This window comes from Mobula birostris, chromosome 5, assembly GCF_030028105.1.
Source record: "Mobula birostris isolate sMobBir1 chromosome 5, sMobBir1.hap1, whole genome shotgun sequence".
Classification (NCBI taxonomy): domain Eukaryota; kingdom Metazoa; phylum Chordata; class Chondrichthyes; order Myliobatiformes; family Myliobatidae; genus Mobula; species Mobula birostris.
Window position 1 is genome coordinate 203,424,344 of NC_092374.1, and position 17,707 is coordinate 203,442,050.

A 17,707-nucleotide genomic window follows, 5' to 3' on the forward strand; every position below is an offset into this window, starting at 1 on the left:
CACCAGTGTGATTGCGATGAAAGCATGGCTGTGACTCTACTTCCTCAAAAGTTTGTGAAGATTCAGCAAGACATCTAAAACCTCAACAAATTTCCTCAGATGTGTGGTGGAGCGTATACTGCGTGGTTATATCATGGCCTGGTATGGAAAAAGCCTGTGAATGGAAAATCCAGCCGGGAAGTAGTGACAATCATAAGAACTTCATCCTCCCTTGCTTTCCGTGAGTTGCAGCCTTCGCTTCCACTGTCACTGGACGTCACAGGTGGCCATGTCCGACCTTTGCGCCGCCTTCTTCCTTGGCCTTCAGCCTCTGCGGTGCTGCTTCCGTCATCCAGCAGCAGGTGACGGGTTTAGGAGGCAGCAGCAGACAAAACACCCCGATGCCATGGTCTATGAAAGGATGGGACCCACTGCGGCAGAGGAGTGTAGCCGACTGGCACCTTCCAGGCTGCAGAGTACGTGCTGAGTGACGCATTGATGGGACAGGGTTCCTCTGCCACTGGACAGGGAGAGGCCGGGTTGGGTGAGGAAGCCTCTCTATTATTGTCGTAGTGAACCACCCGGGGGGTCACATGAGCGGCAACCGTCCGATCGGTTTCAATGAATGTAAAGGAGCACTAAGTACCGCATTGACTCTGAATATAAATTCATTGGATAAAGGCATTACACAGTTTATATTTGTGAATATTTTCATGGTAAACAAAATTTGTACTGATTTTCTTAAAAACCAACTTGTTGGGTGTGTCCAGATTGAGGGAGATCGGACCTGCCATTGGAGCCGGGACGGACATAGTGAAGTGAGGAAGCCTCTTCATATGAACGGCAGTGGAACTCAGACCTTCACTGAAAAACCGAATACTTTCCACCCTGTGACGTATAATGTGCTTTTTTCCTGTGCTTTTTCCTGCAGCCACAAGTCATCATCACAACTGCATCTGTCTCCTCATAGCAGAATATTCTCTCCACACCCCCAGTTTCATGGCATGAACTAATTTAACAGTTGCTTTAAATGTTTACTCAACCACAGTTTTAAACTCCAGTCTAGCTCTCTTTAGACTTCAATAAAAATTTAACAAGCTGCTGGAGGAACTGTGGAGGGAAATGTAAAATCGACATTTCGGGTTAACTCCCGCTCAGTTCCTCCAGCATCTCGATTCTTGCTGGAGATTCCAGCATCTGCAGTCTCCAGTGTCCCTATTTTCAGAACTTGTCCCTTTCAGTCCTGCCTCAGACTGAACCAGGCTCTTCTCTCCGGCATCACTTATGTTCTGCCTCTTCTTATGCCAATCACGCCTGCGGGGGCACATGCTGCCAACAGCAGCTCGCCAGAGGCCTCCGTCCTGGGCCGAACGCCGATCGGCCCTCTGGCTCCTCCTTTCACCGGGCGACCAATCATCTTCCAGGCGAAGGTCCTTCCTATCCCAGGGGTGAGGCCTTTGGGGATTCAGTTGACGTATCTGTCACACTGAGATTTTGCGGGACGGGTTGATAAACCCATGCCCAACACTCCTCTTTTCGCAGCCGGGCATGGGACTGTCCATGGCTGAGGCGTTAGTTATGTTCCCACTTGTTTAATGTGTTCCTGATCCCACCGTGTTGTGGAAATGGCTCCTTTGAACACTTGTAGGAACAGAACGATCAATCTCAGACACTTCCGCGCCCCGGGAGGACAATCGCGGTACTGCAGGCGTTCAGCGGCTCCCCGGAAGGATCCTGAACCAGGAAGTACGGGGAGTTAAAATGGCTTCGAAAGGACAGGTCGAGAGTTGGACCGACGAGGTAATTTGTCCGATCTGCCTGGATTTCTTCACCGATCCGGTTATACTGGAGTGTGGTCACTACTTCTGCCGCTCCTGTATCACACAGTGTTGGGAAAGGGAGGAGAGAAACTCCTGCCCGGAATGTAGAGAGGAGATTGCGGACCGCACCCTCAGGGCCAGTCGGGTTTTAGCAAATCTGTCTGAGAAAGCTCGAAAACTAAACCTGAATCCGAAAGGGAAGGAAAGTAAACTTCACTGCGAGGAACATGATGAAGAAATGAAGCTGTTTTGTGAAAACGACAGGAAACTGCTCTGTGTGATCTGTAGAGATACGCGGGAACACAGAGAGCACCGCTTCCTGCCGATTATAGAAGCTGCTGAAGTCTACAGGGTAAAACAAATCGATTTTAATCACCTGATTTTTTTTCATTACATATTTATTTTCTATCCCCGGGTGACTTTGACAATAAACTGGCCCGAATCGGCACTGCATCTTTATTGTCTGATTCCTTCACTCTCTGCTTCCCAGGACCGGGTTAAATCTGCGTTAGAATCTCTCACAGAAAAGAAATCCGAGCTGGAGGAAATGGAACGGCAACAGAAAGAGAAGATTTCCGGAGTTCGGGTGAGGCTTCTTGGGGAAAATTTCCAATGTTGTGTAGTTTTGTTCCCTTTAATGTAGAATATCAGCTTTGGTGATTATTTTTGATCCTGGCCTTTTGTGCTGTCTGCGGGGAGTTTGCATGTACTCCTTGTGAACTCGATGGGCCGACATTGCCAAGAAATCCTGGTTGAATGTTTAATTCTCTCCTTAATTAACCCTGTGAAGGTGGGTTGTCTGTGAATCAAGTGTAAATGAATGGGTCAGTCCACGTGGGGACCAATGATATGGATAGGAGTAGGGATGAAGTTCTGAAGAAGGAATATAGGGAGTTAGGAAAGGTTAAAAAGCAGGACCTCAAGGGTGGTAACCTCGGGATTGCTGTCTGTACCGTGAGACAGAGAGGGTAGGAACAGGAAGTCATGGCAGATGAATGTGTGGCTGAACAGTTGGTACTTGGGACGAGTTCAGATTTCTGGATCATTGGGATCTCTTCTGGGGAAGGTCTGACCTGTACAAAAAGGACGGGCTGCACCTGAACTGGAAAGGGACCAATATCCTGGTGGGCAGGTTTGCTAGAGCTGTTGGGGAGTGTTTAAACTAGTTTGTCAGGGGGGTGGAAATCAGAATGTGAGCGCAGAGATGAGGGTAGAAGGACAAGGGCATGATGCTGTGTGTTCTGAGTTAGTGAGGAAGGACAGGCAGGGGACAAAACATAAATGTAGCCAGTCAGAGGGGTTGAAATGTGTCTATTTCAACACTAGGAGTGTTAGGAATAAAGAGGATGAACTTAGAGTATAGATCAGTATGTGGAACTACGATGTTGTGGCCATTACTGAAACTTGGCTGGAGGAAGGGCAGGAATGGCTGATGCAGTTACTGGGGTTTAGGTGTTTAAAAGGAATAGGATGGGAGGTAGAAAAGGTGGGGGAGTAGCATTACTGGTCAGGGATAGTATCACAGCTATAGAAAGGGAGGACGCTGCAGAGGGAGTGTCCACTGAGTCGGTGTGGGTGGAAGTCAGAAATAGGAAGGGATCAATCACTGTGCCGGGAGTAGTCTATAGGCCCCCAAATAGCCCTCGGAACACCGAGGTGCAGGTAAGCAGGCAGATTTTAGAATGGTGCAGGAAATACAGGGTTGTAGTTATGGGTGATTTCGACTTCCCTCATATTGATTGGCACCTCCTGACTACAAGGGGCTGAATTTGTCAGGTGTGTTTCAGAAGGATTCCTGACACAGTATGTTGACCAGACAACGAGAGGAGAGGCCATACTGGATCTAGTTCTGGGTAATGAATCTGGTCAGATGGCAGACCTCTTGGTGGGTGAGCATTTTGGTGAGAGTGACCACAACTCACTTAGCTTCAGCATAGCTATGGAAAAAGATAAAAACAGACAAAATAGGAAAGGGCTTAATTGGGGAAGGGCTAGCTATGAAGGAATGAGGCAAGAACTAGCGAGAGTAAATTAGAAACAGATGTTCGAGGGTGATAGCACAGAAGAAATGTGGAGGAAGTTTAGGGACCACTTGTGCTGGGTTCAGGATAGGTTTGTCCCACTGAGACAAGGAGAAAATGGTAGGAAAAGGGAACCGTGGCTGACAAAACACATGAGGCAACTTGTCAAGAGGAAGAAAGAAGCGTATGTTAGATATAAGAATCAGGAAACAGGAGGGGCTCATGAGAAATATAGGGTAGCCAGGAAGGAGCTTAAGAAAGGGCTTAGGAGAGCTGGAAGTGGGGCATGAGAAGGCCTTGGCATGCTGGATTAAGGAGAACCCCAAGGCGTTCTATGCGTATGTGAAGAACAGAAGGATGACAAGAATGAAGGTAGGACCTCTAAAGGATAAAGAAGGCAACATCTGCCTAGAGGCGGAGGGGGTTGTGGAAGTCCTAAATGAATACTTTGCTTCAGTATTCACAAGAGAAAAGGACCGTGATCAGGGTGAGGTCGAAATAGAACAGGCCTGTGTGCTGGACAATATGGAGATTAAGGAAGAGGTAGTGTTGGATCTTAAAAACATCAAGATTGATAAGTCTCCAGGGCCGGACATGATATACCCCAGGTTGCTGTGGGAAGTGAGAGAAGAGATCACTGGAGCAGTAGCTATGATCTTTGAATCCTCTTTGGCTGTAGGAGAGGTGCCAGAGGACGGGAGAATGGCAAATGTAGTTCCCTTGTTTAAAAAAGGTAATAGTGAGAATCCTGGGAACTATAGACCAGTGAGTCTTACGTCGGTGGTCTGCAAACTATTGGAAAGGATTCTTAAGGATAGAATCTACGAACATTTGGAGAAATACAGTCTACTCAAGGATAGTCAACATGGCTTTGTGAAGGGAAGGTCATGCCTCACGAGCCTAATTGAGTTATTTTAAGAGGTAACAAAAGAAATTGATGAGGGTAGGGCAGTAGATTTGGTCTACATGGATTTTAGCAAGGCATTTGGCATGGTCCCTCATGAGAGACTTATCCAGAAAGTCATGAGGCATGGGATCAGTGGAACCTTGGATATTTGGATAAAAAATTGGCTTACAGGAAGAAAGCAGAGGGTAGTAGTGGAAGGAATGTATTCTGCCTGGAGGTCGGTGTCTAGTGGAGTGCCGGAAGGATCTGTCCTGGGACCCCTGTGATCTTTTGCAATGACACGAAGATTGGAGCTGGAGTTGTGGACGGAGCTGTAGGTTGTCAAAGGTTACAAGAGGATATAGACAGGATGCAGAGTTGGGCAGAAAGGTGGCAGATGGAGTTCAATCTGGATAAGTGTGAGGTGATGCATTTTGGAGGGACAAACCAGAAGGCTGAGTACAGGGTTAATGGTCAGTTACTTAAGAATGTGAATGAACAAAGGGACCTTGGGGTTCAAACCCATACATCCCTCAAGGTCGCTGCACAGGTTGATAGGATAGTTAAGAAGGGAATTTATGGGATTTTAGGCTTCGTTAATAGGGGGATTGAGTTCAAGAGTAGAGAGGTCATGTTGCAACTCTACAAATCTCTGGTGAGACCACACTTTGAGTATTGTGTTCAATTCTGCTCACCTTATTACAGGAAGGATGTGGAAGCTATGGAGAGGGTGCAGAGGAGATTTACCAGGATGTTTTCCAATCCAGGCAACAAGTCTTATGAGCCAAGGTCAGCAGAGCTGGGAATTTTCTCTTTGGAGCATAGAAGGATGAGAGGGGACTTGATAGAGGTCTACAAGATTATGAGAGGCATAGATAGGGTGGATAGCCAGTACCTGTTTCCCAGGGCACGAATAGCAAACACCAGAGGGCGTATGTACAAAGTAAAGGGAAGGAAGTTGAGGGGAGACATTAGGGGTAAGTTTTTTACACAGAGCGTTGTGGTTGCCTGGAATGACTTGCCAGGGATGGTAGTGGAGGCTAAAACATTAGGGGTATTTTAGAGCCTCTTGGACAGGCCATGGATGAAAGAAAAATAGAGGGTTATGGGGTAGTGTGGGTTTAGTACTTTTTTTTAATATCTGGGTCAGGACAACATTGAGGGCCGAAGGGCCTGTACTGTGCTGTGGTGTTCTAGTGTCTAGTGTTCTGCTGTTTCAGGGAAAGTGAGGGAGAGGGATTGAAGCTCTGTGAACCCACATATAATTTAATGGATTGAATGGTCACTTTCTATGCCATAAGGAAATACTTCACAGCCAAATAATAAACTAGCCTCTCCCTTCATTTGACAGGAACAGTCACAAAGTGTTCAGTCCCACATCACATCCCAGTTTGCCGAACTGCGCCGGATTATCACCGAGAAAGAGCAGCACACACTGCGAGATCTCAGGGAAGAAGAGGAAAGGATTCTGAATCCAATGGAGAAAAATCTTCGAGAGATTCAAGAGAATTTAGATTCTATCCAGCAGGAAATTACCAAGTTACAAGAACAGATGGATGAACAAGAAAATCTGATGTTTCTCATGGTGAGAGTTTTGAGGTGGTTTCTGTAGACAGTGACAGAGTGCACAGTGACAGAATAATGTATTTTGAATCAATGTGGTCTTTACATGGCCAAGTGGTTAAGGCATCAGACTAGTGATCTGAAGGTCGCTAGTTTGAACCTCAGCTGAGGAAGCGTGTTGTGTCCTTAAGCAAGGCACTTAACCACACATTGCTCTGCGATGACACTGGTGCCAAACTGCATCGGCCCTTGTGCCTTTCCCTTGGACAACATCGGTGGCATGGAGGGGTGCAAATTCATGGTCTCACGAGACTAACGGATGCCTGTTAAACTGATTTAAAGCAGATGTTTTGACTGTTCCAGATTGTTGTCCCCAAACCGGCCTCTCACAACATCTGTACACCACAGGACAGTCTGCAACCCTCTCGGGAATGAGTTACTCTGACCGTTGCACTGAGCTGGTGATTGTTTCTGTGATTCCCACGTATAATATCCCCTGATACTCAGAGTAACACCCAGTTACAGTCACAGGCTGTGAGTGTGTCTGGTTGGTGGTTGTGTCGATCAGTGGGAACTGAGGTTGAATTTCAGAATGTGACCCACACATCAAACTTACTATCTATACCATCTATATTCAGTTTGTATCAGATTAACTGTTTTAGAGAATTTTGCACTGTCTGTTTTCTTTTTCATATATACTCTTCATCGGATTATATCCCAATTTACATCATAGACAGGTCTTTCAGCCCATTTTCTCCTATCAATTTCCCTGTTTAACAAGCCTCACCCCACCTCCTCACCACGCCCAGAAACAGTGTCCCAAACTCCATGTGTTTATTGAACTTCCCCATTCAGGTTCAAAGGTACAATTTACTGTCAGAGAAATGTATACAATATAAATCCTGAAATACTTCTTCTTCACAGCCATCCACGAAAACAGAGAAGTGCCCCAAAGAATGAACGACAGTCAAATGTTAGAAGCCCAGAGTTCTCCCCCGCTCCCCTCCCTCCCATGCCTAAGGGACAGCGAGCAACAATCCCCCCCACCCCCCACCGGCGAAAATAAAGCGAGCCCACAACCAGCACTCAGCGTGAGCTAAGTGATAGCAAAGTCACAGACTTGCAGTCACCCCGTAGTTCGACACACTGCAGGCTGTCTTTCTCCTAATAAGGGAGAAAGAGGTGACTCCATTTTGTTTCCAGCCAGCGGGGAGATAACGAACAACTCGCTGGATGATGATGTTAAAAGTCCGTTACATCGCTTTTTCCGAGCTCTGTGCCCGGAGATTACAAGGTTCTCAGATCCCCAGGTGTGCAGCAGATGTTCCGACTCCCCCAGCGACACACGGGTTTCCGTTGGTGACACCGACCCTTGATTCGCCTGTCTCCAGTTGCTTGAGAGCCAAGGCTGCTGGAAACGTGCCAAAACCGTAGGCCGAGGCTCCGACATGTCGAATAGTGGCTGATTGTGGAATCCCGAGAGCGGGTTCCATTCTCGCAAGGAACCGTAGTCAGCGTCTAACTCCAGGTCAGGGTCTCCAAAAGAACCCTGAAAGAGAAAAATAGAGATATTAAAGATGGAAATAAGACTGTTTTCGAAGATGCAAGCAAAGATTCGCCATTAGGCGCCATTGTTCAATCTCTGCTGTTCCACTTCTACCACTCTTGTGGCAGTGACTTCCACGTTCTTTTGCTAAACCACCTGGCACTTTATGTTAATTTAAGGTCTCCCCATAAATAGAGATGGTTTCTCCAACAGCACCCAATTTAATCCATCACTCATCTTATATTCTTCCATCTTATCATCCTGTCACCATATCCAGATAAAAAATACACAACCTGCTCAGCCTTTCCTGTCAGTTGCATCCATTCATTTGTGGCATAATTTTCAGAAACATTCTTTGTGGTTTTCCCTGTGGTTCTGAACTGTTTGTGTGTGCGAGTGACTGCGGGAGTGGGAACTTGTAACACCTTGTAATGACGTGGATGAAATTCAGGATGTGGACAGTAAGCCTAAGTCTTCTCAGATTTGTGTTTTACTTATTCCAGGAGGAAGCTCGTCGGGAGAGGAGGTAGGACACGCTCTTTACTGAAACCCTCTATGGAGTTGTGAAACAATTCAAAATTGCAGAATGTGACCATGGGTTTAATATTTACAGGATTAGTGACGATGTCCATGAATTGTCAGTGACAGATGGAGCCCTACCAGTTGAAAGATTCTATCACCCCTATTTGTTGAACACAGCATTGAGAGAAACACTTGATGCCGTTATTCAAGGTAAAAGTTACGAAGATTCATTTGTCCTTCTTTATGATACACAATTGCAGAATGCGAATGAGGTGGCTTTTTAAAGCAGCTTGTGGTTGAGCCCACTAGTAGGTATTACGGATTTGGTGTTGTGCAATTGTTCAGAGAACTTAAGGAAAAGGAACCCTTAGGGGCCAGAGATGTAATTGACCCTTCAGTTTGAGAGGGATAAGATAAAGCCAGTTGTATCAGTGTTACAGTGGACTAAAGGGAATTACAGAGGCATGAGAGAGGAGATGGCTAAGTTGATTGGAGGTGGATACTGGCAGGGATGACTGCAAAGCAGCGAAGGCTGAAGTTTCTGGAAGCAATTCGGAGGGCGCAGTTTAGATAAATCCCAAAGACAATGAAGTTTACAAAAGGGATAATGAGGCAATCATGGCTGACAAGGGAAATGAAGGACAGCATAAAAGCAAAAGAGAGCGATATTGAGGAGCAGATACGGAAACAGATCCTGGAGAGGTGTAATAATAACAAATTTGTTGTGATAGGAGACTTTAATTTCCCAAATATGATTGGCATCTCCATGGAGTGAGGGGTTTAGACGGGGTGGAGTTTGTTAGATGTGTTCAGGAAGGCTTCTTGACACAATATGTAGATAAGCCTACAAGAGGAGAAGCTGTACCTGATTTGGTAATTTGAAATGAACTTGGTTAGGTGTCAGTTCTCTCAGTGGGAGAGCGTTTTGGAGATAGTGATCATAATACTTTGTACTTTATTGTCACCAAACAATTGATACTAGAACGTGCAATCATCACAGCGATATTTGATTCTGTACTTTCTGCTCCCTGGATTACAAATATTAAATATTAAAAATAAAAATTAGTAAATATTAAAATTTAAAGTTATAAATCATAAATAGAAAATAGAAAAATGGAAAGTAAGTTAGTGCAAAAAAACAAGAGGCAGGTCTTACTTAATTCTATCTTCTTTACAATAGCATTGGAGAGAGATAGGAACAGACAAGTTGGAAAAGTGTTTAATTGGAGTAAGGGGAATTATGAGGCTATCAAGCAGGAGATTGGAGTCTTAAATTGGGAACAGATGTTCTCAGGGGAAAGTATGGAAGAAATGTGGCAAATGCTCAGGGGATATTTGTGTGGAGTTCTGCATAGGTACATTCCAATGAGACAGGGAAGTTATGGTAGAGTACAGGAACCGAGGTGCACAAAGGCTATAATAAATCTCGTCAAGAAGAAAAGAAAAGCTTACAAAAGGTTCAGAGCTAGGTAATGTTCGAGATCTGGAAGATTACAAGGTTAACAGGAAGGAGCTTAAAAAGGAAATTAGGGAACCAGAAGGGGCAATAAGAAGGTCTTGGTGGGCAGGATTAAGAAAACCCCAAGGCATTCTACAAGTATGTGAAGAGCAAGAGGATAAGACATGAAAGAACAGGACCTATCAAGTGTGACAGTGGGAAAGTGTGCATGGAACTGGAGGAAATAGCAGAGGTAGTTAATGAATATTTTACTTCAGTATTCACTATGGAAAAGGATCTTGGTGATTGTAGTGCTGACTTGCAGCAGACTGAAAAGCTTGAACATGTAGATATTAAGAAAGAGGATGTGCTGGAGCTTTTGGAAAACATCAATTTGGATAAGTCGTTGGGACCGGATGAGATGTACACCAGGCTACTGTGGGAGGCTAGGGAGAAGATTGCTGAGACTCTGGCGATGATCTTTGCATCATCAATGGTGACAGGGGAGGTTCCGGAGGATTGGAGGGTTGCGGATGTTGTTTCTTTATTCAAGAAAGGGAATAGAGATAGCCCAGGAAATTATAGGCCAGGGAGTCTTATCTCAGTGGTTGGTAAGTTGATGGAGAAGATCCTGAGAGGCAGGATTTATGAACATTTGGAGAGGTATAATATGAGTAGGATAGTCAGCATGGCTTTGTTAAGGGCAGGTTGTGCCTTACGAGCCTGATTGAATTTTTTGAGGATGTGACTGAACGCACGGATGAAGTAAGAGCAGTAGATGTAGTGTATATGGATTTCAGCAAGGTATTTCATAAGGTGCCCCATGCAAGGCTTATTGAGAAAGTAAGGAGGCATGGGATCCAAGGAGATATTGCTTTGTGGATCCAGAACTGGCTTGCCCACAGGAGGCAAAGAGTGGTTGTAGACGAGTCATATTCTGCTTGGAGGTCGGTGACCAGTGGAGTGCCTCAGGGATCTGTTCTGGGACCCTTACTCTTTGTGATTTTTATAAATGATCTGGATGAGGAAGTGGAGGGATAGGTTAGTAAGTTCACTGATGACACAAAGGTTGGGGGTGTTGTGGATAGTGTGGAGGGCTGTCGGAGGTTACAGCGGGCCATTGATAGGATGCAAAACTGGGCTGAGAAGTGGCAGATGGAGTTCATCCAGATAATTGTGAAGTGGCTCATTTTAGTAGGTCAAATATGATGGCAGAATATAGTATTAATGGTAAGACTCTTGGCAGTGTGGAGGATCAGAGGGATCTTGTGGTCCAAGTCCATAGGTCGCTCAAAGCAGCTGCACAGGTTAACCCTGTGGTTAAGAAGGCATGGGGTGTATTTGCTTTCATCAATCGTGGAATTGAATTTAGGAGCAGAGAGGTAATGTTGCAGCTATATAGGACCCTGGTCAGACTCCACTTGGAGTACTGTGCTCAGTTCTGGTCGCCTCACTACAGGAAGGATGTGGAAGCTGTAGAAAGGGTGCAGAGGAGATATACAAGGATGTTGCCTGGATTGAGGAGCATGCCTTATGAAAACAGGTTGAGTGAACTCGGCCTGTTCTCCTTGGAGCAACGGAAGATGAGAGGTGATCTGATAGTGGTGTGTAAGATGATGAGAGGCACTGATCGTGTGGATAGCCAGAGGCTTTTTCCCAGGGCTGAAATGGTTGCCACAAGAGGACACAGGTTTAAGGTGCTGGGGAGTAGGAACAGAGGAGGGGTCAGGGTTAAGTTTTTCACTCAGAGAGTGGTGAGTGCATGGAATGGGCTGCTGGCAATGGTGGTGGAGGCGGATACGATGGGGTCTTTTAAGAGACTTTTGGATAGGTACATGGAGCTAAGGAAAATAGAGGGCTATGTGTAAGCCTAGTAATTTCTAAGGTAATGACAAGTTCAGCACAACTTTGAGGGCCGAAGGGCCTGTATTGTGCTGTCGGTTTTCTGTGTTTCTAGAGGGCATACAACATTGCAAAAATTTGTAGAAAGGCTGAGGACTGGGAAAAACTGGCATATGGAAATCATGTCGGTAGGTGTATGATCATGCACTTTGGTGGAAAGAAGAAATGTGTAGACTATTTTCTAAATGGGGAGAAAATTCAAAAGTCAGAGTGCAAGGGAATTTGGGAGACCTTGTGTAAGATTTCCTAAAGGTTAACTTGCTGGTTGGGTTGGTAAGGAGGACAAATGCAGTGTTAGCCTTAATTTTAAGAGGGATGGAATATAAAAGCAGGGGCTTTATAAGACATTGGGCTGGCTGCACTTGGAGTATTGTGAGCAGGTTTGAGCCCCAGAACTAAGAAAGGGTGTGCTGGCATCAGAGAGGATCCAGAGGAGGTTCACAAGATTGATCCCAGAAATGAAAGGGTTAACATATGAGGAGTGTTTGATGGTTCTAAGCCTGTACTCACTGGAGTTTAGAAGAGTGGGGGAAGATTGCTCTCAAACCTATTGAATATTGAAAGGTCTGGATAGTGTCAATGAAGGGAGGATGTTTGATACAGTGGGTGAGTCAAGGAGCAGGGGGCACAGACTCAGACAAGATCAGCCTTTCTCACCATTTTGCCCTGGAGGAACCCTTGAAATAATTTTCAGGTCTCGAGGAACCCTTGTGTAAAAAATATTATATCTGCAGCTCATGGTACATTAGCTTGATCAGTAAGTAAGTTGTAGATATAATAATCTGAAAATAATTCAGTATTGTTTTAAGTAGAGAATCAATTTGTAGCCAACCATTCTTGGAAAAAAAACAGGTAGTTAAGATTAGCTTCAGTTTCTTGAAATTAATCTCTTTCTTTCCCTTTAATAAGTTTAAAAAAATCAAAAGGCAATCATAATAAATTTCTGTTAAATAACTGGTTCTGGAATTCTTCCAGGTAGTTTTTTTTAAGGCTTGAGACTTTTTGATATCCTTCCTCACTCTCAAGTCCAAGTAGCAGTGGAAACATTTCAAGATTTCCTTTTGCAACATGATTGTTTCAAAGATTCAGTTTTCTTTTAAATCCAAGAATATTGTCACTTAAGTCAAATCATTTTCTCCATGGCCTTGCAGAGACTTGTTCAACTGGTTCAGACTGTATGATGAAAAATGTCTGCTAGGTAGATTAGTTTCTGCAGCTATTCTTCATCTTCAAAGCACTCAGCAAAATCTGGCCGACTATTTTCTTAAAAGTACTCCTGCAATTCACCTTTCAGCTCAAATACCCGGTTGAGAACTCTTCTTCTGCTAAGCCACCAGATTTCTGTATGTGAACTTTGTTCAAGTTTTCACACTTTTTTAAACATTCTGGAGTGAACTGGTCTTTCTTTAATAAAGTTAACCATTTTTGTAGCATCATCCGGAACTTTTTTCATTTAATCTCCGAGAGTTTTTGACATCAGCACCTCTCTGTGAAGAGATTTTCTTTAACAGGAGAAATGAAACTTCTCATGGAGCCAACCATTGATGGTCACCATCAGCGCAGATGTCTACACAGCTCCTCCGGGTCAGACCTTTGGCTTTCAGCTATGAAACAAAACAAAATACCATAAGCCAAAGGAGCAGAAATTGGCCATTCAGCATATAGTCTGCTCCACAATTTTATCATGAGCTGATCCATTCTCCCATTTAGTCCCACTCCCCCGCCTTCTCACCATAATCTTTGATGCCCTGGCTACTCAGATACCTATCAATCTCTGCTTTAAATACACCCAATGACTTGGCCTCCACTGCTGCCTGTGGCAACAAATTCCATAGATTCACCACCCTCTGGCTAAAAAAATTTCTTCGCATCTCGTTCTGAATGGGTGCCCTTCAATCCTTAAGTCATGGCCTCTCGTACTAGACTCCCCATCATGGGAAACAACCTTGCCACATCCACAAACAACAGGAATTCTGCAGATGCTGGAAATTCAAGCAACACACATAAAAGTTGCTGGTGAACACAGCAGGCCAGGCAGCATCTCTAGGAAGAGGTGCAGTCGATGTTTCAGGCCGAGACCCTTCGTCAGGACTAACTGAAGGAAGAGTGAGTAAGGGATTTGAAAGTTGGAGGGGGATGGGGAGATCCAAAACGATAGGAGAAGACAGGAGGGGGAGGGATGGGGCCAAGAGCTGGACAGGTGATAGGCGAAAGGGATACGAGAGGATCATGGGACAGGAGGTCTGGGAAGAAAAACAGGGGGGGGGTCCCAGAGGATGGGCAAGGGGTATATCTGATGGACTTCTCTAACTTCTGCTAATGCCCCACCTCCCCCTCGTACCCCATCTGTTACTTATTTTTATATGCACATTCTTTCTCTCACTCTCCTTTTTCTCCCTTTGTCCCTCTGAATATTCCCCAGCCCCTCCACCTACCTTCGTTTCATGAGCAAACTTAGCCACAAAGCCATCTATTCCATAATCTAAATTGTTGATGTACAACGTAAAAAGAAGCGGCCCCAACACAGACCCCTGTGGAACACCACTGGTAACCGGCAGCCAACCAGAATAGGATTCCTTTATTCCCACTCTGTTTCCTGCCAATCAGCCAACGCTCTATCCACGCATGTAACTTTCCCGTAATTCCATGGGCTCTTATCTTGTTAAGTAGCCTCATGTGTGGCACCTTGTCAAAGGCCTTCTGAAAATCCAAATATACAACATCCACTGCATCTCCCTTGTCTAGCCTACTGGTAATTTCCTCAAAAAATTGTCATGGGTTTGTAAGGCAGGATTTTCCTTTAAGGAAACCATGCTGAGTTCTGCCTATCATGTCATATGCCTCCAGGTACTCTGTAACCTCATCCTTCACAATTGACTCCAACAACTTCCCAACGACCGATGTCAAGCTAACAGGTCTATAATTTCCTTTTTGCTCCTTGCCCCCTTCTTAAATAGTGGAGTGACATTTGCAATCTTTCTGTCCTCCGGAAACATGCCAGAATCTATCGACTTTTGAAAGATCATCGCTAATGCCTCCGCAATCTCCACAGCTACTTCCTTCAGAACACGAGGGTGCATTCCATCTGGTCCTGGAGATTTATCTACCTTTAGACTATTCTGCTTCCTGAGTATTTTCTCTGTCGTAATTGTGACTGCGCACACTTCTCTTCCCTGCCACCCTTGAGTGTCTGGTATACTGCTGATGTCTTCCTCAGTGAAGACTGATGCAAAATACTCGTTCAGTTCCTCCGCCATCTCCTTATCTCCCATTACAATTTCTCCAGCATCATTTTGTAGCAGTCCTTTATCTACTCTCACCTGTCTTTTACTCTTTATATACTTGAAAAATCTTTTAGTATCCTCTTTGATATTATTTGCTAGCTTCCTTTCATAGTTCATCTTTTCCCTCTTAATGACCTTCTTAGTTTCCTTTAGTAAGCTTTTAAAAACTTCCCGATCATCTGTCTTCCCACTAATTTTTGCTTCCTTGTATGCCCTCTCCCTTGCTTTAACTTTGGCTTTGACTTCTCCTGTCAGCCACGGTTGCATCCTTTTTACATTCAAAAATTTCTTCTTTTTTGGAATATATCTGTCTTGCACCTTCCTCACTTCTCGCATAAACTCCAGCCACTGCTGCTCTGCCGTCCTTCCCGCCAGTGTCCCTTTCGAGTCAACTTTGGCCAGTTCCTCTCTCATGCCACTGCAATTTCCTTTACTCCACTAAAATACCGACACATCAGATTTCAGCTTCTCTTTTTCAAATTTCACAGTGAACTCAATCATGTTATGATCACTGACTCCTCAGGGTTCCTTCACCTCAATCTCTCTAATCACCTCCAGTTCATTACACAATACCCAATCCAGTACAGCCGATCCCCGAGTGGGCTCAACAACAAGCTGTTCTAAAAGGCTATCCCGCAGACATTCTACAAATTCTCTCTCTTGAGATCCAGTGCCGACCTGATTTTCCCAATCCACTCGCATGTTAAAATCCCCCACAATTATCATAACACTGCACTTCTGACAAGCCTTTTCTATTTCCAGTTGTAACTTGTAGTCCACATCCCTGTAGCTGTTTGGAAGCCTGTATATAACTGCCATCAGGGTCCTTTTACCCCTGTGATTTCTGAGCTCAATCCATAAAGATTCTGCACCTTCTGATCCTATGTCACCTCTTTCTAATGATTTAATATCACTTCTTACCAATGAAGCCACGCCACCCCCTCTGCCTACCTTCCTATCCTTCCGATACACCGTGTATCCTTGGACATTCAGCTCCCGGAGACATGCATCCTTCAGCCACGTCTCAGTGATGGCCACAATATCATCCCTGCCAATCTGTAGCTGTACGACAAGATCATCCACCTTATTCCCTATGCTGTGTGCATTTAAGTACAACACCTTAAGACCAGTATTTGGTGCTGCAACTTCATTGCACCGCAACTCACCCCAATGGCTACAAATTTGCCCCATCACCTGCCTGTCTTTCCTGACATCTTTACTGTTCACTATCTTAGATTCATTTCTGTTTTCCCCTTCCTCAGCTCTGTCATTCCAGTTCCCATCCCCCTGCCAAATTAGCTTAAACCCTCCCTTAGAGCTCTATTAAACCCTCCTGCCATATACATGTAGATATATCTTGGCCTTTGCTTCTTTCAGGCGGCTCTTTTCTTTTTTATTTTCTTTAAATTTTATTTTTATTTGGATAAGGTATTTACAAGTCATACACAAACTTTTCTTTTACATATATAACCTTTTCCATTTTTTATGTGAGTAAATCTATATTAATTTGTACATTCACAAGTGCACATTGAGATAATATAGAAAATAATTAGGCACTCAGATGTTTATGTGCAATTGTAATTCCACTCTATTAAACTAAATAATGATAATAGTAGTTATAAAAATATAAATAATAGTGGCTGGATACTAATTTCCATGTATCTCTTCTGGTCCATTTCTTTTTCATCCAAAATTTCCTCAGATCCTTTCTTTACTTGTGTTAATTCCACATTTTCCAAAAAAAGAACAGTAAACTTCGACTCATAAGGGAGAATGAGGCAGTCATAGATGAGAGCTACAGGGAGGTAGTCACACCTAGGCTGTCGGAAGCAGGTTGTTGGGTGACAGTCAGAGGGGGGAAAGTGAAGGTGAGCAGACAGGTAGTGCAGAGCACCCCTGTAGCCATTCCCCTGAATAATAAGTTTACCATCCTGGATACTATTGGTGGGGACGACCGACCAGGTGTGAGCCACGGTGGCAGGGCCTCCGGCACTGAGTCTGACCCGGTGGTGCAGAAAGGTGGGATGGAAAAGAGGAGAACTGTCATCAAGAGATTTTGTGGATGCGAAAAGGATACCCGCATGGTTTGTTGCCTCCCGGGTGCGAGGGTCTGGGATGTCTCTGACCGGGTGCACGACATCCTGGTACGAGAGGGAAAGCAACCAGAAGTCATGATACATGTTGGGACCAACGACAAAGGCAGGAAGAGGGATGAGGTACTGAAGTGTGAGTTTCGGGAATTAGGTAGAAGGCTGAAGAACAGGTCCTCAAGGGTGGCGTTCTCAGGATGGCTGCCAGTGCTACGTGACAGTGATGGTAAGAATTGGAGGAGATGGCAGTTGAATGCGTGGCTGAGGAGTTGGTGCAGGGAGCAGGGTTTTAGATTTTTAGATCATTGGGATCTCTTCTGGGGAAGGTGGGACCTGTACAGATTGGATGGGTTGCACCTGAACTTGAGGAGGAGCAATATCCTTGCAGGTAGGTTTACTGGCATGGTTCAGGAGGGTTTAAATTAATTTGCAAGGGGGATGGGACCCAGAGCGATAGAGCAGTGAAAGAAGTGCATGGAGTAAAGCCAGATCTAACATATAGAGAGGCTTTGAGGAAAGAGAAGCAGAATAAATGGTGTAAAGACAGTAAGGTAGAAGGGCTGAAGTGTGTGTACCTCAATGCAAGAAGCATCAGGAACAAAGGTGATGAACTGAGAGCTTGGATACATACATGGAATTATGATGTAGTGGCTATT

General features: G+C 44.7%; 1 protein-coding gene across 1 annotated transcript in view; it reads left to right on the forward strand.

The window, feature by feature from the left end:
- LOC140198477 (uncharacterized) overlaps window positions 1–17,707 on the forward strand; it is an 89,659-nt gene that overhangs the window by 20,115 nt on the left and 51,837 nt on the right. Inside the window, 6 exon segments of the mRNA XM_072259563.1 lie at window positions 232–455; window positions 1,628–2,151; window positions 2,290–2,385; window positions 6,058–6,291; window positions 8,319–8,341; window positions 8,429–8,547. Of these exon segments, the coding sequence (XP_072115664.1) occupies window positions 232–455; window positions 1,628–2,151; window positions 2,290–2,385; window positions 6,058–6,291; window positions 8,319–8,341; window positions 8,429–8,547 (1,220 nt within the window).